This window comes from Onthophagus taurus, chromosome 5 (assembly GCF_036711975.1).
Source record: "Onthophagus taurus isolate NC chromosome 5, IU_Otau_3.0, whole genome shotgun sequence".
Classification (NCBI taxonomy): Eukaryota; Metazoa; Arthropoda; class Insecta; order Coleoptera; family Scarabaeidae; genus Onthophagus; species Onthophagus taurus.
In genome coordinates this window covers 8,237,984-8,260,036 of record NC_091970.1, presented here as the reverse complement: position 1 = coordinate 8,260,036, position 22,053 = coordinate 8,237,984, and the positions used below count along the sequence as shown (strand labels likewise).

The 22,053-nt window shown below is 30.9% G+C and overlaps 1 protein-coding gene and 3 long non-coding RNA genes across 5 annotated transcripts in view; 3 read left to right on the top strand and 1 right to left on the bottom strand.

Moving 5' to 3' along the window:
- The window catches only part of LOC111414642 (probable G-protein coupled receptor CG31760), a 47,842-nt gene extending 35,443 nt beyond the window's left edge, over nucleotides 1–12,399 (top strand). The window contains exons 7-10 of the mRNA XM_023046036.2: nucleotides 6,209–6,341; nucleotides 6,393–6,546; nucleotides 6,601–7,064; nucleotides 7,124–12,399. Coding sequence (XP_022901804.2) covers nucleotides 6,209–6,341; nucleotides 6,393–6,546; nucleotides 6,601–7,064; nucleotides 7,124–7,553 — 1,181 coding nt within the window. The 3' untranslated portion in view covers nucleotides 7,554–12,399. The remainder of the gene's footprint in view (nucleotides 1–6,208; nucleotides 6,342–6,392; nucleotides 6,547–6,600; nucleotides 7,065–7,123) is intronic.
- Nucleotides 1,456–2,487, bottom strand: LOC139429842 (uncharacterized). The gene is made up of 2 exons (XR_011640413.1): nucleotides 2,251–2,487; nucleotides 1,456–1,648 (listed from the first exon to the last, which is right to left on the bottom strand). It is a non-coding gene; the product is annotated as an uncharacterized lncRNA (long non-coding RNA).
- Nucleotides 12,400–12,574: 175 nt separating the features above from the next.
- LOC139429844 (uncharacterized) lies at nucleotides 12,575–16,715 on the top strand. Its single transcript, XR_011640414.1, has 2 exons — nucleotides 12,575–13,572; nucleotides 13,633–16,715. It is a non-coding gene; the product is annotated as an uncharacterized lncRNA (long non-coding RNA).
- Nucleotides 16,716–17,457: 742 nt separating this feature from the next.
- Nucleotides 17,458–21,870, top strand: LOC139429840 (uncharacterized). 2 transcript variants are annotated; one of them, XR_011640411.1, is made up of 5 exons: nucleotides 17,458–19,874; nucleotides 19,941–20,100; nucleotides 20,185–20,259; nucleotides 20,588–20,781; nucleotides 21,062–21,870. It is a non-coding gene; the product is annotated as an uncharacterized lncRNA (long non-coding RNA). The 2 variants fall into 2 exon arrangements; XR_011640410.1 differs by having other exon boundaries at nucleotides 17,458–20,100.
- Nucleotides 21,871–22,053: the final 183 nt, after the last annotated feature.

Genomic DNA, 22,053 nt, shown 5'->3' with positions numbered 1-22,053 from the left:
TGACTTTGTCGTAAGGTAGAGTTTCTTACGGTCTACAATTAAAAAAAAATTGTCGAAATCGGGTAATAAATACAGATTTTATAAGGGTGCACGAATGAATCACACTGTATAAGGAACGATTTAGCTTCAAATTGCCGATGTCATCTATGGGCGAGGCGCCAGTTTTGATATATTATTACAAAATTATCAGTTTTTGAGAATTCTGTTGCCTCGCCCGCAAGCGACGTCGGCAGAGTGAGGATAAATATTTTCTCATAAGGGACTTTGCATCTTTACCAAGATATATAAGAAACGATTTTGCTTCAAATTGCCGAGGTCGTCTATGGGCGCGGTGCCAGTTTTGATGTATTAATACAAAATTATCACTTTTTGGGAATTCTGCTGCCTCGCCCGCAAGCGACGTCGGCAGAGTGAGGATAAATATTTTCTTATAAGGGACTTTGCATCTTTACCAAGATATATAAGAAACGATTTTGCTTCAAATTGCCGAGGTCGTCTATGGGCGCGGTGCCAGTTTTGATATATTAATACAAAATTATCATTTTTTGGGAATTCTGCTGCCTCGCCCGCAAGCGACGTCGGCAGAGTGAGGATAAATATTTTCTTATAAGGGACTTTGCATCTTTACCAAGATATATAAGAAACGATTTTGCTTCAAATTGCCGAGGTCGTCTATGGGCGCGGTGCCAGTTTTGATGTATTAAGAGGCTACTTTACCATACAGCTCAGCAAATTACAAAAAACATACATTATTTATGAAAATATTTGGATGAAATTTTGTACATAGCTTCTTCTAACAATTCTACATAACGCATGGTGAAAATTTTTAAAGTTTTCCAAAAAAAGGGGTTTTTTTCCTCAATATTATAGAATTTGGTCGTTCTTTTTTAGCTTGCATGATAGTATACTTGAAAATAGTAACATTTTTCAAATAAATTTTTTCAAAATTTTTAGTTATAAAGGAATAGTTTGTAATTTGCTAAAATTGCAATAAGGTAGCGTAAAAATGAATATTTTCCGTCAAGATTCCCACGAAGTATTACCACCGCGTTAGTCCCGCCTCCTGCCGACTGAGCGGCGCTGACATCGACTCTCTTCATCGAAGCTCCTTGTTTTATCTATTACTTTTTAATGTGGTAGAGAAAATAATCATTTCCAAAAGTACGTTTTGAACTTTATTTTCCGTGATTTTCTACTAATAATTGTGTAATTTAACAAAATTTTTGAATTTATAGTCAATAGTTGTTATTTTATTGTGTACTATAGTGTTAGTTTAATTTAGTTTGTGTAAAGTTTTTATAAACAATGGGTAAGTATGTTCATCTAAAAAACTACCCCTTAGCATTTGAAGATGTTCTCGAAAAAGGAGTAATAGACGGTAATAATTTACGATATAAATTTTTATAAAATCTAAAATTTCATATTTTATAGTCCGAGATTTAATTGAAAAATGTATTCATTCCGAAAGGTAAGTTAAATTTTATTAATTTTATTGTATAAACTGTGGCACACATAAAAAGGACTTATTTAAAAAGAATAAACCATCACAGTAAAAATTAAAACGATACATTATTTGAAGCGATACCATAAGATAAATAATACAAATGATGCAGAACCAAATACTGATGGTGGAGAATAATCCATTCAACTGCAACAAAACTCACATTAAATTTATTAATGAGTCAAAAGAAGGGCTTAGCAGCTCATTTCTTTTATGTTTTATGTGCGGGATAAAAAAGAAGCTTTACACTGAAGAAAGCAAAGAGTCTATTGAGATAAACTCTGCTGTTGTTTCTGTTATCTGTCGGTACCGGATATACACAGGCTGAAGAATTATTGTTATGTGTGGATATACCATTTATGTTAACAAAACCATTCCAAAAATATCGAGAAACCGTAAGTGACATGGCATAGCAGTCTATGAAGAACGCAGGTAAAGAAGAATTAATTTAGTTACAGCTTCAGAAGAAGTAAATAAAAACTGAATAAAGACTGTAAACGCTAAACGCTCGAACGTCAATTACGATGCATCATCCGGAGTGGTACTGCTATAAAATAATTGTATACATAAAAAAAAATACTCGTGTATACGGGGTAATTCAGGTAGGTAGCGAAAGCCGATCAGGGTAATGATAGCAATTCGGTTATAATTTATGAGTGACATTTCACACGAAGAATATAAAAGAAAGAAGAATTTATTAGAAACTTGCAAGATGGATGCATTAACAGAAATAAAATACAAATTCTTACCAGAAGCTAAAGTACCAATCAGATATGGATCCAAGAAAGGTATCTGTGCCTAACTGCATCGAGATTTGGTGATGTATGTAGGATGAGAAATGACACGTCTTGCTTAAATAAAGTTAAATCAATCTTGTACTCGAAATTTGCTAGAAATAATAGCACTAACATGGCTAAGACTATGAATGGCTTGCATTAAAAAAATTTGAAAGTAAATATAACTTGCCAGCAAACTTTTGAGCTCTATTCATCCATAGGATGTACGGATTCTTAGTTGCAAGTCCAAATGAAACAATAAAAAACGAAAATGCCATCGTCGAGGTGAAGTGTCCAGCGAATTTCAAGAGCTTACATCTATTCAACGATGGCAAATTAAAATTTCCTAAAGATTTTTCTAGTCAGGGCTGTTTTATTTATTACACTATTAGCCATATTTTGTATACTTGAATCATTATTTAATATTATTATTAATTAGGTATTACATATTATTTCATTTACTTATACAAGGTGATACAGACCATGCAGTCCATTTTTTTAAACAGAAATATTAAAAAAGTTCGAATGAAAAGTAATAATATTCATAAAGGAACCACATTTATTCAGCTATTTTTTCTTTAATTTTTGTAACTACCTGTGTTTTCAAATAAAATTACTTACACGGTTACTCTGAGACACCTGTATATCAAACGAACGCATAATAATACAACAAAGATATAATTTATAAATGTTGTACCGAACTTTTCACATTCCCTGTATTGCAAATATATCTATTTTAATATAAAATGGAGTTATAAATGTTATTTTCGTTTCAAAATGATATAAATGTTTTATGCCTCGCAAAATTATTTATTGCATTTGAAATTGATTTTTGCCTTACATTCAATTGAATTATAAACCCATAATCTTAGATGTTCTCAACTTCTTTCTCTAATTTCTCTATTAAAAAATTAATATTCTATTCATATCGAAAAAAAGCATTAAAAAACTGATATTTGCGTAATGTAAATTGTTGTGAACCAAAATACTTAAAAAAACAAACGTAGTAAAAAGGTGGGCTACGACTACGATTATTAATAAAAAATCAAAATAATAACTAAAATAATAAATAAATTGGAAAGTCAATAAAAAGATTGATTGTAATTCATAATTAAGAAAAATTGTTAATAAACAATAATATTTAGAAGAAGTCGTTTAATTTCTTCATTAACAACATCGACGAGAAAAAGAATCGTAATAAAATAAACACGATGTTTTTTTATCTATAAAGGGTCGGGCCTAGTAGAAAATAAACTCCGCCTCGTTGCTTCCGAACGTCCGTCGTCTGCGCCCCTCAGAAACTGACCGACCTGGTAAAGTGGGCTCTTAATACAAAATTATCACTTTTTGGGAATTCTGCTGCCTCGCCCGCAAGCGACGTCGGCAGAGTGAGGATAAATATTTTCTTATAAGGGACTTTGCATCTTTACCAAGATATATAAGAAACGATTTTGCTTCAAATTGCCGAGGTCGTCTATGGGCGCGGTGCCAGTTTTGATGTATTAATACAAAATTATCACTTTTTGGGAATTCTGCTGCCTCGCCCGCAAGCGACGTCGGCAGAGTGAGGATAAATATTTTCTTATAAGGGACTTTGCATCTTTACCAAGATATATAAGAAACGATTTTGCTTCAAATTGCCGAGGTCGTCTATGGGCGCGGTGCCAGTTTTGATATATTAATACAAAATTATCATTTTTTGGGAATTCTGCTGCCTCGCCCGCAAGCGACGTCGGCAGAGTGAGGATAAATATTTTCTTATAAGGGACTTTGCATCTTTACCAAGATATATAAGAAACGATTTTGCTTCAAATTGCCGAGGTCGTCTATGGGCGCGGTGCCAGTTTTGATATATTAATACAAAATTATCATTTTTTGGGAATTCTGCTGCCTCGCCCGCAAGCGACGTCGGCAGAGTGAGGATAAATATTTTCTTATAAGGGACTTTGCATCTTTACCAAGATATATAAGAAACGATTTTGCTTCAAATTGCCGAGGTCGTCTATGGGCGCGGTGCCAGTTTTGATATATTAATACAAAATTATCACTTTTTGGGAATTCTGCTGCCTCGCCCGCAAGCGACGTCGGCAGAGTGAGGATAAATATTTTCTTATAAGGGACTTTGCATCTTTACCAAGATATATAAGAAACGATTTTGCTTCAAATTGCCGAGGTCGTCTATGGGCGCGGTGCCAGTTTTGATATATTAATACAAAATTATCACTTTTTGGGAATTCTGCTGCCTCGCCCGCAAGCGACGTCGGCAGAGTGAGGATAAATATTTTCTTATAAGGGACTTTGCATCTTTACCAAGATATATAAGAAACGATTTTGCTTCAAATTGCCGAGGTCGTCTATGGGCGCGGTGCCAGTTTTGATATATTAATACAAAATTATCACTTTTTGGGAATTCTGCTGCTTCGCCCGCAAGCGATCTCGGCAGAGTGAGGATAAATGTTTTCTTATAAGGGACTTTGCATATTTACCAAGATATACAGGGTGGTTCAGTTTTTAATCGGGAAACTTTACTAGGACGTAGTACTTGCCAAAAAACACAAGTTTTTTATATACACATAGGGTCACAACTCTTTTGTTTCCGAGCTATGAGCTGTCAAAGTTGAGCCAAAAATTTACATTTTATCTTTTATTTCGGGTATGAGTAAACCCCAGAATTTGAAATTTTGTATGTATGTACTACTGGTTCATATCTTATTTTCAACCATACCTTAAACTTCCCTAGCGCCCTCTAAGGGGATGAAATTCACAACGTGTTTGATTTTTTTATAACAACTTCTTAACGCCATGGAATATTAACATAAAAAAATATGGGTTGTAAAGCTTATTCATTATTGGTACGTTTTTGTCTCTTTAGTTTTTTCCTTAAAGATAATAGTTTTAGCGTAAAAAAAGAAAATATGCTACATTGGACTGTAAAGCGCTGCTATTATTAAAAAAAATTTTTTCTTTATAGGTGGCTATGGAAGTTGTGCACTTACTAGGATCTAGTACTAACTAAATAACACCAATTAATTGTGATTTTCATAAGAAAAACCATAAATAAGATTAATGCCTGTCTGAACAAATTACGTTGTTTTAAACAATATTAAAAAATTGATGCTCTTGTTTAATAACCGTCAAAAATTATTAATAACCAGAAATAATTATGAGGATTCACTGTAAATAAAACTTACATGTTCTCAGAGCTAACTTTTAGAATAATTTTAGCTAAACATGGCGGCATATAGCGGTACATGGCACGATATTTTATTTTTTTACACGGAAACTATTAACTATAAGGAAAATACTAAAGAGACAAAAAAGTACCACTAAAGAATAAGCTATACAATCCATATTTTTTTATGTTAATATTCCATAGCGTTAGAAAGTTCTTATAAAAAAATCAAGAGAGTGGTGAATTTCATCCCTTTAGAGGGCGCTAGTGAAGTTTAAAGTATGCTTGAAAATAACGTCTTAACCAGTAGTGAATACGTACAAAGTTTCAAATTCAACGGTTTACTTACAGCCGAAATACAAAACAAAATGTAAATTTTCGGATCAACTTTGATCGCTCATAGCTCTAAAACAAAAGAGTTGCGACCCTATGTTTATATAAAATACTTGTGTTATTTTGGCAAGTACTACATCCTAGTAAAATTTCCCGATTAAAAACTGAACCTGTATAAGGAACGATTTTGTTTCAAATCGCCGAGGTCGTCTACGGGCGAGGCACCGGTTTTGATATGTTAAGACAAAATTATCACTTTTTGAGAATTCTACTGCCTCGCCCGCAAGCGACCTCGGCAGAGTGAGGATAAATATTTTCTTATAAAGGACTTTGCATCTTTACCAAGATATATAAAAACGATTTCGTCTCAAATCGCCGAGATCAGAAGTTTTATATTTAATCTAAAATGATTCTATTTGATTTTAGTGGCATTTAATGCAATGAAAGAGAACAGTAGTCCATTTTGGGGAGACATTTTTCACTGTTTACAATGCGCTCCGGGTTGTGAAACTTGCATCGGTCCTCAACCATGTTTGGCAACTTATCATTGGGCTTTCAGGTAAAAACTTTCTTCACCATATTTTTAATAATCAAAAAAAAATTGTTTTAGGGTTACTTTATTAATATTTAGCGTAACCTGTGCAATTTGTACAGTAATCTTAATCATTTACATGTTTCGTCATCGAAAATTAAAAGTTTTTAAAGTTGCCAGCCCAATTTTTTTAGCAATAACTTTGTTGGGTTGTGCTACAATGTACCTTGAGGTGAATTCAATAAGAAACATTTTTGTTAATTCTTTTAAACCAAGTTTTTTGTAGATGGCGGCTATATTTCCGGTTTTAGACATGTATTCATGTATAGCAACTAAATGGTCGAGACATTTAGGATTTTGTATAACTTACACTGCTTTATTAATGAAGACGTGGAGAGTTTCATTAACGTACAGAGTTAAATCTGCGCATAAAGTAAAATTAACCGACAAACAGTTATTGCAATGGATGGTCCCCATATTACTTGTGATGCTCATTTATTTAAGTACATGGACGTTATCGGCCACTCCAGCGGCCGAAGTCATCACGGATTCCGTTGGATTAAAATTTAATCAGTGTACTTATAATTGGTGGGATCACAGTTTGGCTATTGGGGAAGTTCTTTTTTTAGCTTGGGGAATTCGGGTTTGTTACAATGTGCGAAACGCCGAATCGCTTTATAACGAAGCGCGATTAATTAGCTATGCTATTTACAACATCGCCGTTGTTAATATTGCTATGGTTGCTTTTCAGTGAGTACAAAAAAATGATTAAAATTAATAAAAATTTATTAATTAATTTAATTTTTTAGTTTATTAATATTTCCGAAAGCTGGACCGGATATAAAATACCTCTTAGGATTCATTCGAACTCAACTTTCAACCTCAGTAACGATTGGTTTAGTTTTTGGGCCAAAAGTAGTTCGAGTTCTCCGCGGTCAAGGAGACCAATGGGATAACAGGGCGAGATCTCGCGGTGTTACAGCTTCATTTTCGTTAAACGGAATCGGTTTAGTTTCTGAGGAAGCCCCCGATTTATACCAAGAAAACGAAGAGTTAAAAGAAGAAATTCAAAAATTGGCCGCACAAATCGAATTTATGAAAATTGTTCACATGGAAACTAATAATCGGCATGTTAAACCGAAAATTGGAGGTTATTTTAGCAACTTAAACGCCCCCGTTATTCATAGTCCTTTATCGAAGCAAGGATGTCTTCTATCAAAACCTCCAGAAGAACTGTGACTTTGTAATAGCAGCGGTGAAGAATGGTTTATGTTGGACCGAAATGGAAGCAAAAAAGACACGCGAAAACCGATTTATGTGTGAAGAAATTGTATATAAAACGTTTTAGATGTTATTTGTGGGAATGATTTAAACAAAAATGTTGCATTCTCACTTGCTGCCTTGTGTCGTTTCGTTTGCGTAAGTATTTTTCCTCTAGACTTTTTTTTATTGAATCGATTTAATTGTAATTAAATCGCTCCGTTGTGTAATAATGTAAATACTTAAAAAGCTTAAAAAGTTAACTTTGAAATTTCAAATTATTTTTATATCTAAAAGGAATATTTTTTCTAACAAAAGTTTCTTCCAAAAAATACACAGAGCGTTAATAATTCTAAAAAATGCGCAGAAATTATGTGTTATTAGAAAGAAAAGAAAATGTATTAACCGTTTATAATCCGAAAAAATAATTTCTTTAATTAAAATAAATTACAATAAATCGGATTATAAAAGGTAATTACATAGACAATAACTCTTCAAGAATCTGGTTCTTTCCTTTCTCTTTTAAAATTAAATGTTCCACTAAGTCTAGAGGTGGAAGTGCATAGTAAAAAAAGAGTACAAAATCAATCTTAGTTATTTACTCCTAGAGGTTTAAATGAATTAATCTTTCAGTATACGCGCTTATACAGTCACGTGAGTCCGTAATTGTTCTAAAATTTGTTATACAGTGCTTCCCAAAAGTAACGGATTTAAATTATTTGCAATTTTTTGGTATAGTTTTAAAATTTTTTTTTTAAACTAGTTATGACATCGCTATTTTTTTCAAATAGAAATCCTCCATTTTTATTACGAAATATGAAAGAAAATTTTTTTCTGAATTTGGTACAGTCAAAATTAATATTAGTTACATAACAAAATTTTCGAGAAAAATTGCCTTAATGTTTCATGATTTTCCATTCATTTGAGGTAGAAAAATAGCAGTAACCATGGCAACCAATTGGTTTAGATATTTTATTAAGACAATGATTGTCAAAATCAAATTCGCATAGGAAATTAAATTTGCTTTAATTTGATACCAAACACGATATATTTCCGGTAAAAATCAAAAATGTTAGGTTAAAAATCAACAAAAAGACCGCCATTTTGTTTTTGCCTTAATTCCTATATTTTCCTAAAGAGGGCGTGTTTGGTATCAAAATTCATGAAATTTTCTATACTTTCACGCTAGAGGGCTTTTAGATCACTTTTCTCGAATTTATTTCTTAATCAATTTTACAAAAAATGTTCTAAATTAAGTTAAATCAATATTTTCTGATCAAATTTGCATAGGAAATTAAATTTGCTTTAATTTGATACCAAACACGATATACTTCCGGTAAAAATCAAAAATGTTAGGTTAAAAATCAACAAAAAATCCCCATTTTGTTTTTGCCTTAATTCCTATATTTTCCTAAATAGGACGTGTTTGGTACCAAAATTCATGAAAGTTTATATACTTTCACGTTAGAGGGCTTTTAGATCACTTTTCTAAAATTTATTTATTAATCAATTTCACAAAAATTTTTCTAAATTAAATAAAATCAATATTTTTTGATCAAATTTGCATAGGAAATTAAATTTGCTTTAATTTGATATCAAACACGATACATTTCTGGTAAAAATCAAAAATGTTAGGTTAAAAATCAACTAAAGGCCGCCATTTTGTTTTTTCCTTAATTCCTATATTTTCCTAAATAGGGCGTGTTTGGTATGAAAATTCATGAAATTTTCTATACTTTCACGCTAGAGGGCTTTTAGGTCGCTTTTCTCAAATTTATTTATTAATCAATTTCACAAAAAATGTTCTAAATTAAGTAAAATCAATATTTTTTGATTAAATTCGCATAGGAAATTAAATTTGCTTTAATTTGATACCAAACACGATATATTTCCGGTAAAAATCAAAAATGTTAGGTTAAAAATCAACTAAAGGCCGCCATTTTGTTTTTGCCTTAATTCCTTTATTTTCCTAAACAGGCCGTGTTTGGTGTCAAAATTTATGAAATTTTCTATACTTTCACGCTAGAGGGCTTTTAGATTACTTTTCCTGAATTTATTTATTAATCAACTTCACAAAAAAATGTTCTAAATTAAGTAAAATCAATATTTTTGATCAAATTCGCATAGGAAATTAAATTTGCTTTAATTTGATACCAAACACGATATATTTCCGGTAAAAATAAAAAATGTTAGGTTAAAAATCAACAAAGAGGCCGCCATTTTGTTTTTGCCTTAATTCCTTTATTTTCCTAAACAGGCCGTGTTTGGTGTCAAAATTTATGAAATTTTCTATACTTTCACGCTAGAGGGCTTTTAGATTACTTTTCCTGAGTTTATTTATTAATCAACTTCACAAAAAAATGTTCTAAATTAAGTAAAATCAATATTTTTGATCAAATTCGCATAGGAAATTAAATTTGCTTTAATTTGATACCAAACACGATATATTTCCGGTAAAAATCAAAAATGTTAGGTTAAAAATCAACTAAAGGTCGCCATTTTGTTTTTGCCTTAATTCCTTTATTTTCCTAAACAGGCCGTGTTTGGTGTCAAAATTTATGAAATTTTCTATACTTTCACGCTAGAGGGCTTTTAGATTACTTTTCCTGAGTTTATTTATTAATCAACTTAACAAAAAAATGTTCTAAATTAAGTAAAATCAATATTTTTGATCAAATTCGCATAGGAAATTAAATTTGCTTTAATTTGATACCAAACACGATATATTTCCGGTAAAAATCAAAAATGTTAGGTTAAAAATCAACAAAGAAGCGGCCATTTTGTTTTTGTCTTAATTCCTATATTTTCCTAAATAGGACGTGTTTGGTACCAAAATTCATGAAATTTTATATACTTTCACGCTAGAGGGCTTTTAGATCACTTTTCTCAAATTTATTTATTAATCAATTTCACAAAAAATTTTCTAAATTAAATAAAATCAATATTTTTTGATCAAATTCGCATAGGAAATTAAATTTACTTTAATTTGATACCAAACACGATATATTTCCGGTAAAAATCAAAAATGTTAGGTTAAAAATCAACAGAGACGCCGCCATTTTGTTTTTGCCTTAATTTTCCTAAACAGGGCGTGTTTGGTATCAAAATTCATGAAATTTTATATACTTTCACGCTAGAGGGCTTTTAGATCACTTTTCTCAAATTTATTTATTAATCAATTTCACAAAAAATTTTCTAAATTAAATAAAATCAATATTTTTTGATCAAATTTGCATAGGAAATTAAATTTGCTTTAATTTGATACCAAACACGATATATTTCCGGTAAAAATCAAAAATGTTAGGTTAAAAATCAACAAAGAAGCGGCCATTTTGTTTTTGCCTTAATTCCTATATTTTCCTAAAGAGGGCGTGTTTGGTATCAAAATTCATGAAATTTTTTATACTTTCACGCTAGAGGGCTTTTAGATCACTTTTATCGAATTTATTCATTAATTAAACGTCAACGTCAATTTTGACATATTTGTCATCTTCATTAAAAAACGCTTCTTATATTTTTGTTTTTGCGACAAATATTAAAACATTTTATTAAAATTAAGAATATGTCAAAATGACGTTGACATTTCAAACCGGAAGTTGCTTATATCTCGAGTAATATTGTAATTAAACGTATCATGTTTGGACTCATTTTAAAGGATTTTTCACGACGATTACAAATATGGCAAAATTGACGTTGACATTCTTAACCGGAAGTTGACCATAACTTCATTAATATTGAAGATAAATATGTCGTGTTTGTACTCATTTTAAAGGATTTTTAATGAAAATTACAAATATGTCAAAATTGAGGATGCATATTATTTTCAGTACTTTCATAGTACCATGTTTGATTAGCTCTATAGGCAGATCTCCAGACCTGAGAGCCTTGTTATTTTTAATTTCTTGTACGCGCGTGTATTGAAAGATTGAAAAAACATTAAAAATGAACAAAATTCAATTATCAATGTGACTGATTTAAAAAAAAATTAATTAATAAAATTTAAAAAAAGTTAGAATAGGAAGAAAAAAGAAAAAGTTGGTGTTCAGTCGAAACTCTGCTTCTTAAAAAATAAACTGTGTGATAAATACCTCTTAAAACCTGATTTTATTAATTTAATAAAAAAAAATTATATTCATTGTTATTTAGTTATTAGGAAAATTAATTTAAAAAAAATCTTTAAAAAAAAATGATAAATGTTGTTATAAAAACCATTTGTAAATAATAAATAAATACATAATCTTAACAACATACTCATAAATAAAGTATGTATACTGCAATATATTAATTAATTAATAAATAAATGTGAAACGATTAAAAAAAAAATTTTTCATAAATAATCGCATTTCCGCTATACATGTGTATGTAACACGCCCTGTATACTTTTAGAAACGCTGTAGGCGCAAATTGTTGATCAAAAAAAAAGTAATAAGACAATATAATGTAATTGTAACTTAACCAAGAATTAATTTCATGTCACAATCGTCTAACGTTTATGTATTTTAATAAATTTCGTTGCTCAAGAAAGCAAAGCGTGAAATGAACGGGACTGTAAAGAATTAAATTAAAACGAAAAATCGTAGCATATCTTTAGAGTATAACTGAAACGAATTATTATTGTTAAAAAATACTCTGTTATTGTTAGAAATAATTTATTAGATTAATAATGCAATATTATTGTTGTAAATTGAGGGTGTAACAGTCCTGTTAATTATCACTTCCGGTTTGTTTTTTCTTTTTAATTATACCAACGTAACCGTGTTATACTACATATATATTTGTATTAAAATGAACGTTGAATAGATGTCATGGTTTAATAAAAAGGAGATTTAATACTTATATTTAACTCCTCCCATCCCATCATTTATTCTATTATTCCTAACTTTCCATTTGTTGTTGATTGAGATGAAATTGGACTAATTTTTATTTTAGTTTTAGATTTGCCAAAATGAAACGTCATTAAAAGAAGCAGCTTAATATCTATAACATATTGTGGTGTTTTTACACAAGTTATTAAACTATAAATTTGGGTTTCTTTAATTTTAAGAGACTCTTATTAAACTCAGGGTTTCGGGCAAGTTCAGGTTCAAAAAGAAAATTAATCAGGTTCGACAAAAATTCATTTAATTAAACACAAAATCAAATTAACTCGTTTTATGAGTAACAAAAAAAAATTGTTTTCCTAAATTTACTTTAATAACAATGCTTATTTACGAGAGATAACTTTTAAATAAAATAGATAACTGCGGTTATCGACTGAAAATCGATATTAGAGAGAACCCGTTTATTATTTGAGAGAGAGAGAGAGAGTAGGATAAAACCATATATATACTATCTCCTATATCGCTGACTAAGGCAGCAAAAGAGTGTAAACACTAGAGTGCAGATATATATATATATCTGTCTCTGTCGTGCCCTCGTTTACACAAGAGACATGCGTGAACACGTGGTGAGTACGCTTTTATCTTATTGGACGGTGAATTAAAAATTAATAGCAGCTGATGACTTTGATGTTTATAAAACACCAAATAAATGTTTGACATAAACATAACCTAAAATCTAAATATTTAGTTATGTATAGCACGAAGTAGTACCGAGAGATCAAAAAAGTCGGTCCGCTAAAAACTACTTTCCCAAGCGCTTGATACCAATACTTACTGTCCTCGTCACAGCCTCCTCCCATCTCTACTTGTTTTTAATTTTCAACGTTCTTATTGGTCGACGAGGTGATATCGATTTTTAGTTTCAATGGTTTCGATCAGCTGAGCTCAGAGCAGCTCAGAGTCGTGTTCACACACAGAGTATACAGAGGCCGGACTCCGGCTAATAAATTGGCACTCCTATCTATCCTTGTTCAACTAATGAAAACTTCGTATGATACTTTCTCTCTCACATAAACTGAATCGATGTAGATGGCGCAATGGTCGCGTTACAGTAGTATTTAAAGAAACCAATACAGGATGTCCCAGACCACCCGTACCAGCCAATTTATTCGGAAACGGTGAGTCCTAGAGAGTTGAAATAAAAAATTCGTCAACTAAAGCAGACACCCTCCTTCTAGATAGTGTGTTACGACCGACCAACAACATCCGGAAGTGGGTGCAATTGAGTAGTACCTTTGTTTATAGAGAATATAGTTAGCTCACGAGATAGAAAGAATTGGCAACCCATAAAAGATTTATTTTTTGATGTCGCCATCTAGCGATTAAATCTGTTTTTATTTTTATATCTTAACGAACAGTGTTCCATCTAGGAGTTAAATCAGATAATAAACCATTGACAATTCCACATCAAAATATTTTACAGAAGCCTACAATGAACTTTAAAAAAAGCAAAATTAATCGACTGAATATAAAATTAAATCAATAATAAATCGAAAATTGTAGGTAATTAAGACCATTCTTATCGAGTAAGTTCAGTTATGTATACATTGGTATTAATCTCGGTCGGCGGCTTTATCAATCAGTCGATATTTCGTGTTTTTAGGTTTTAACACTTTTAACGAATACATCCGGGGCAGGCGCGTGTGGGTGTACTGGTTGTTTATTGCACAGGGACGGCTAATTGAAGGGGCGATATTTTGAGCAAACATAAGAAAATTTCAAAGAACCGAAAATACAGATTCGCATTTTGTTGAAATTAAGCAGGATTGACGATATAAGTACATATACAAATAAAATTAAAATATTTTTAAATATAAAGATTGTTTATGTATATTGTTAGCAATTATGCGTTTTCTAAACATGGCGAGGTACGTTTTCTATCCCCTGATAAAAGTTCTAAATCGTCACCAGTATTAGATAGTTCGCCTTGTCAAAAGAAGTTTCCAAGTGAGTATCTAGAATTTCCGTCACCGAACTCCCATCATAGTCAGATACCCTGTGCTTTAAATAAATTAAAGGAAAAATACGATAAACTCAGACTGAAATGTAAAAATGCGAAGTCAACAATATAAAAACTAAAAAAAAGATTAACTACCACCACACTATCAAACAATTTACAATCCTGTCTAAGTGTTATAAAATATCATTCCCCTCAACATAGAACATTTGCGGCAATGCAATTACTACATAAAACAAAAGGCCACTGGACATACAATGAAAAACAATTTTCACTTAGTTTATATTATAAAGCACCAAATGCGTATAAACATTTATTAAGACAAAAAATAGTCCTAAAAAACCTTATTTCATGTTTAAAAATACGCAAAAAGTGTTTGATGCCCCTCATCTTTTGAAAAGCATACGAAACAATTTCTTTTCAAGGTATCAGAAGATTATATCATATTGATCAAAAGTCAAAGTCAGGGGCGAGATGTTTACTCAAAATCTCAAACGCTCATTTATATCCTTCGCCGTTTCAGAAATTATCGGTAAAACTGGCCGCCCAAATATTTAGCAAAAGCGTTGCGTCGGCATTAAAAACGTCAATAGCAACAGGCGAGCTAAAAAGTTCAACAGCTACTGACATTGCAGATTTCATTATGTTTATGGACAAATGGTTTGACTGTCTCAACAGTTGTACTAGATACAGTAGAAATCCTTTCAAATGCCCACTTTCCGATGCTTCGGAGGATGTATTAAATGTTTTATATGAAGCTATAATAGTATATTAAAAAACAAGTTTCGTAAGACACGCTTGAAATGCACGAATTCAAGTTGAAAAACGAGTTTTTTAATGAATGAGTGCTTTAAGTCTTATGAAACGTGTTTTTTATGCTATTTTTTGTAATTCGCGTTTTTATACTTTTTTTTAACAAAAATAAAGTAAATTTTGGCAATGTAGGGAAACAGGTATGTAGCAGTTGGTAACACCGGAACACTTGAAAGTAGAAACTTTGAATTGACAATTAGAAACCGTCAAAACACAAAATATATTCACCTGAAAAAAATGTTTCATGTACACCTCCCAAAATAAGAGAAATTGCTCAGAGTCCATGTCCTCATCATTGTGGACCTTGTATTTGATGCTAAGAACGTGTTTAAACATCCATAGACAAAAATTGTCACATTGACAACTAGAAAAATTAATGACCCAATGTCACCAACTTGAACTGGTTCCATAAAATGTTACTAAAATCTCATTACAGCATCGGATGCTGTAAAGAGTCTCATTACAGCACCCGTTTGAGTACTGTTATAGCTTCCATTACCGTAGCGAATTACAAAAACATATTTTCACAATTAAAAAAAAAGGATAAGAAAAGTAATAAGTTTACCAGACCTCCCTGTTTCGACGGGGTTATTCAAACGGTTCAGGCTGTTTTACAACTTTATAATGAAGAAAAACGCACAGGGAAACAATTTATAATAACATCCCGATTAAATCAAGATATTATTGAAAATCTTTTTTCAATTATCCGACAGCGTGGGGGTTATGCCAGAAATCCGTCCGCGCAATTGCTTCGCCTTACGATCAGGCAGATTTCTATAAATAGTTTGTTAAAATAGAAAGTGCAAGCTAATTGTGAAGAAGATCGAGCCGTGTTTTTATCTACAAATGAATATGTAGCAACAAGAGACTCGTCGGTATCTCCAATGGATATCTCAGAGTCTGATGAAGATAATAACAACATGTGAGGAATTTAGCATCCACAGTATATTGGAAGGATGTTCATTGGCATATTTTGCGGGTTATTGTGCAAAAGTTCACATTGACGAAATTCAGTGTGACTGGTGCCGAGAAATTTTGTTGAAAGAAGGCGAACTTAGTAATTCTGATGAAATTCTTTTGTTTCATAAAATGTACAAAATCAACATTAACAATATGTCCTTAAATGTACCGTCAGAAATTTGTAAAAGTATTACATTCACATCGCTAACTCAATTTAGATTATATATTCACAATTATCTGTATAAAAGGTGCGTCAGGAAACGTTTAGTTAAAAAAATTTTTAATATCCTACAAAAAAAAAGTTTGACCACCACTTTGTAAATTACGAAAATCACTTGGAGTCTTTTCTGGATATTTTAGTCAAAATACAGTTATTTTCAGAATGTAAGAAAGTTAATTTATTAAACAAACAAACCAATAATAAATCAGAAAAAATGAATATATTGTCTCATAATTAATTTTTTTATTGTATTATTAACTTTTTATTTATATTTTTTATTTTTATGTATAATAAATTTTTTCTCTCAGTTAGAGCTTTGTTTATAGAGAATGGTTACAGTCATCATATTGTATTATTTCAACAAATCAAATCCATAAAAATCCATACCCTAATTTCCCTATTTACATTTTAACTTGTTAAGGCTCCTTAACTGTGTGATATTTATTTTATCATTTTATTCTGCTAGTTTAATAAATTTTAAGTAACATTATTTTTAAAACTTTACTGGTGAATAAATCAATAACTTCAAAAAAAAAAAGTATTTATTTATTTATTTCTTCATTGATAAAACACATATTTTTTCTCGTATTTATGTTTTCCATAATACACAAATCATTCTTCAAGCGTTTTTGCCTATTTTTAATTGTTATTGCTCTAAGAATATTTTTATTAAACACAAACGAGGTGATTATAGTCGGTTAGCCAGTAGGAGAAACATACTATCCTTTTCTGAATATTCGTTTCTCTCTCGAACGAATTTGTTCTGTTTTTACGGCATTGATTTATAGGTGGCATTATTTCACAATCTGTAAACAATATGCTACTACGGCATATTTAATAAGTTTAATACAAAGTGCGCCACCTCTGGAGAATATTATCAACTAAAAACGTGGAGTCAAATAAAAGCATTGGATGAGCTAACTATATACTCTATAAACAATGGTAGTACTTTAATATTTTATATGTAAAGAGGGGTCAATTACGATATCATCGTAAAGAACTCTTCAATAGAAATCTCTTTCGCTTGAAAAAAATTTTTATATTGTTAATCGTTTTCGAAATAATAAACCCTAATTGTTGGTACTTTTTACCGGTGTTATTTAAGTTGACAAATAGATGTCGCTATTCGTCGTTTTGAAAAATCGTGTAATTTAGAAATGGCTGGTTAATAACAAGAAATTGTTTTTACTAACAAAATGAATAAAATAACAAGGAGTTTTTTTTACCACAGAAGAATATTACAAAACACTAAATAATAAAACTTAATAAATTAAAGTAAAAATACCAGTTCTTATTAAATAAATGAATAAAATAACTATGGAAAGGAATTATTTGGACGACAAAACGACACAAAACGCTCAATCTAATAAAAAATTAACAAAATCAAGATAATAAAGATTATAAATGTTCAAATTGTCTACCATTTTGAGCAACACATTTTTCAAGCCGGAGCCTTACACTATCTACCGCATTTAAAATTTCTCTTGCACTTAAATTCTGACACGCTTCTTGAATTCTGTTCTTCATTTCGTCCTTTGTTGTTGGTCGATGTTTATAAACTAAATTCTTAAGTCGACCCCAAAGATAGAAATCAAGAGGGGTCAAATCGGGTGATCGTGCTGGCCACGCCACACAACCTCCTCTTCCAATCCATCGCCCAGGGAATTTTTGGTCACAAATCGCACGAGATACCGCAGCATAATCTTGTTGTAGCCACAATCTCCTCCTTATTGCTAGTGGAATGTCACCCAACAAATCATGCTGCAATGTGCCAGCAAGAAATTCCGCATACCTGCGACCATTGAGAGTGCCATCAAAATAAAAGGGCCCAATTATGGTGTCGCCCAAAATCCCGCACCACACATTTAGAGACCACAGATTTTGATTGTTCATTTCAACCATCCAATGGGGGTTAACTTCTGACCAGTAGTGGGCATTGTGCAGGTTTAACTGCCCATTACTTTTAAATGTCGCTTCATCTGTCCAAAGGATATTCCGATGAAAAAATTGAGTTATTAAAATCTTGATCTCTTAATTCTTGGCAAAGATTTACATGATAAGCGTAAAATTTATTTTCTTTTAATATCCGTTGGACTGAGCTCTTGGTGATATCGAATTCCCTTGCCATATCACGGACGGATAAATGAGGGTATAACTCAACACCGGCTATTACCTCCGCTGTTCGATTGTCTTGCACGGTTCTTTTTATTCTGTGTCTGATGTTGTGATTAGGACGAACTACCCCAAATCGCTTAACTCTACAAGCAAGACGACTGAAGATATGACGACTTTGCTGTGGTCGGTAAGGAAAGCGCTCGGCATACAATCTTTCGGCAGCCCGAAAATTTTGTCTGCATTCCCCCAATAACATCAACATGTCATACGCTTCTTCATTGTTGAAAGGCATGTTGATGTTTAAATAAAATTCTAATTAGTTGTTCAAGATAAATACGAAGAATTGATAACTGCTAGTTTCACAAAGTTGACGTTCTGTCAATAACAATTAAATAATTTTATTTTTTTTTTATAATTTTTAATTTATTATTAAGTTTTATTATTTAGTGTTTTGTAATATTCTTCTGTGGTAAAAAAAACTCCTTGTTATTTTATTCATTTTGTTAGTAAAAACAATTTCTTGTTATTAACCAGCCATTTCTAAATTACACGATTTTTCAAAACGACGAATAGCGACATCTATTTGTCAACTTAAATAACACCGGTAAAAAGTACCAACAATTAGGGTGGATTATTTCGAAAACGATTAGCAATATAAAAATTTTTTTCAAGCAAAAGAGATTTCTATTGAAGAGTTCTTTACGATGATATCGTAATTGACCCCTCTTTACATATAAAATATTAAAGTACTACTCAATTGCACCCATTTCCGGTTGTTGTTGGTCGGTCGTAACACACTATCTAGAAGGAGGGTGTCTGCTTTAGTTGACGAATTTTTTATTTCAACTCTCTAGGACTCACCGTTTCCGAATAAATCGGCTGGTACGGGTGGTCTGGGACATCCTGTAGATGGCACCATTTATTTCAAAATTTTTAAGTGGTAAACTCGTAGACTTTAAAGAAGGCAATAGATGGCGCCATGTATTTCAAGTCCATAAATCTGTAAATCCCAGATGCGTCCAGTTCTATCAGAACTTGCGTGACTTGCTTATTCAGCCATTTCAACATTTTTATTTACTTCATCAATCTTTTATCTGTGTCTTGTTTAATTATTGTGCAGTTTTGCCTGTTTAGCGTTTCATTATTACATAGATTTGTTTAGTAGTTTATTTGTTTGTATAACTTAGTTTTCATTAGTTTATTGCCATAGTTCGTTATCTTAGAATTAGTTAGTTTTTAAGGCCTAGTAGAGTTTTATAGTAGAATTTAGTTATAATGGATAGCAATTGCTACATTTGCGGACGTTCGGTAGAGGAAGTGGTTAAATTATTTTCTTTTCCATTAAATATCAATAAGTAAATTTATAAATTTAAGTTAGATAGATTTTTTGTACTAAATGAAAATTTACTTTGATACTTTAGACAGTGATTATGGAATGAGTGTCTTGGTGTACCAGCAGAAAACACGTACTCTAGACGTATGAGAATTTGCAACAATCACTTTACAATGGAAAGCTTTATGTTGAATAGGACCCCCTTGACCTTAAAAAGAGATGCAAAGCCTTTAAGAGTGATCATGAATGTAAATTCCAATTTCTTACTTCTAATTGCTTCTATTTACTTTTAGAATGAAATTTACAGTTCTAATTACATTTTCTTTATTCAGGAAGCACACATTGTAACGAGTGAACCGCTTAGACAGCCTGAACTGGAGCAAAATAATTTAACGGATTCTGTCATAGTAAGTTTTACTTTTATTTTCACTTTATTAATAACATTGATAGGATACCATATTATGTTGAGAGCTATCAGAAACAAATATTAATTAATTTCTGTGCTGGTTATTGTTATTTTTTAACTTTTTAACATTATCACTTTTTACTCAACAAGGTTTTTTTACTTTGTAATGTATTTAATAATAATAATAATATATGTTTATTGATGATGCAACAAAAGTGCAACAAACCAAAAAAAATATATACATATAAGTAAATAAAATCATGAACACTATAAAATTATCAACAAAACCGCCGGATTTGTGTATAAAATAACACTTTATTTATTTATAGGAGTTAAATATAACAAAAGATGCTGCCATACCTTCCTCCGCTACAAATCCAATAACAGAGTCAGTATTTAAGAAGAGCCAGTTTAAAGAACAAAGAAAAACAGATCCGGAGACTTAAAAAGAATTATGAAAATAAAACTACATTACTGAGAGATATGTTAAGCACACCAGAATCTTTTACTCAGGTTTTTAAAGGTAATAGTATTTACTTTCCAATTATTTAATCACGAATTGAGGCAACATGTTTAAGTCTTAGTTGTGATCATAGTTAAAGTAATGTAATCGTGATTAATAATAATAATAATAACAATAAGATAAATGACGAACTAAGAACTTAAAATTATGACTAAGACTAATACATGTTACATGAATCTAACATAATACAAGCTGAGTTAAGTAAATGTGTTGTCAAATTTTAAACACAACATATTTAAACAAAATGCAAGCAACTTTTCCACTGTAATTGTTTGTACAGATAAGAAAATATCCTTCAGAATGCAGGTCAGGACGCTTCAGCTTTCAGACATTGCTGTTTACTTAAATAAATAGTTTGTTATTTTTTATCAGTTGTCTTTTATAACTTATCATATTTAATAAAATTGCTTTGTTTTAATTGTTGTCTTGGTCGCTTTGTTACTTTATTCTACTTGCTGAAATATTGTTCCTTTTCGCTTTGTTTTAATTCTCGTCTTGGTCGCTATGTTATACATAATTTATTCTGTTCGCTGAAATATTGTTATAATTGATACGAACAGATACAAATAAAAAGAAATATTACAGTTTATATGAATTCTATGTTATAATTTATTCTGTTCGCTGAAATATTGTTCTAATTGATACGAACAGAAACAAATAAAAAGAAATATTACAGTTTATATCAATTCTATGTTATAATTTATTCTGCTCGCTGAAATATTGTTCTAATTGATACGAACAGAAACAAATAAAAAGAAATATTACAGTTATATATTCCATACAGTTATATAAATAACATTTTATCATTAATTCTGTCTACTGCTCGTTTTTGCTGTAATACTTTTAATTTTAGTCGCTTTGTAGAATTTTTTTATTCTGGCTGTCTTAAATCTGTTGTTTGCAATTGCAATTTGTATTCCTAAATTTGTCTAGAAATTTATTTGACTTATGGTATGCTAGAGTTTTTCATGGGTTTTCCTCTAGCCTTGAAGCAAATGCTTTACCATTGTACAAAAACGCCACCATGAGCATGAAAACGATTAAATGTAAATATTTGTCTATAAATATACATAGATTTGTTCTTCTGAAGTTTGTATTTTTATTTAATAACATTTTATTAGTTTTTTTTTTAATATCAAGTTCAAAAAATCACTGTTTTCATGTTAAAACTTGTTCAAGTTTTGAGATGAAAATTTTTGATATTTTGGAACTTGTTATTAAAAAAAATTTTAAAGAGTAATGAGATTTATATTCAAACGAGCATTCAAATTC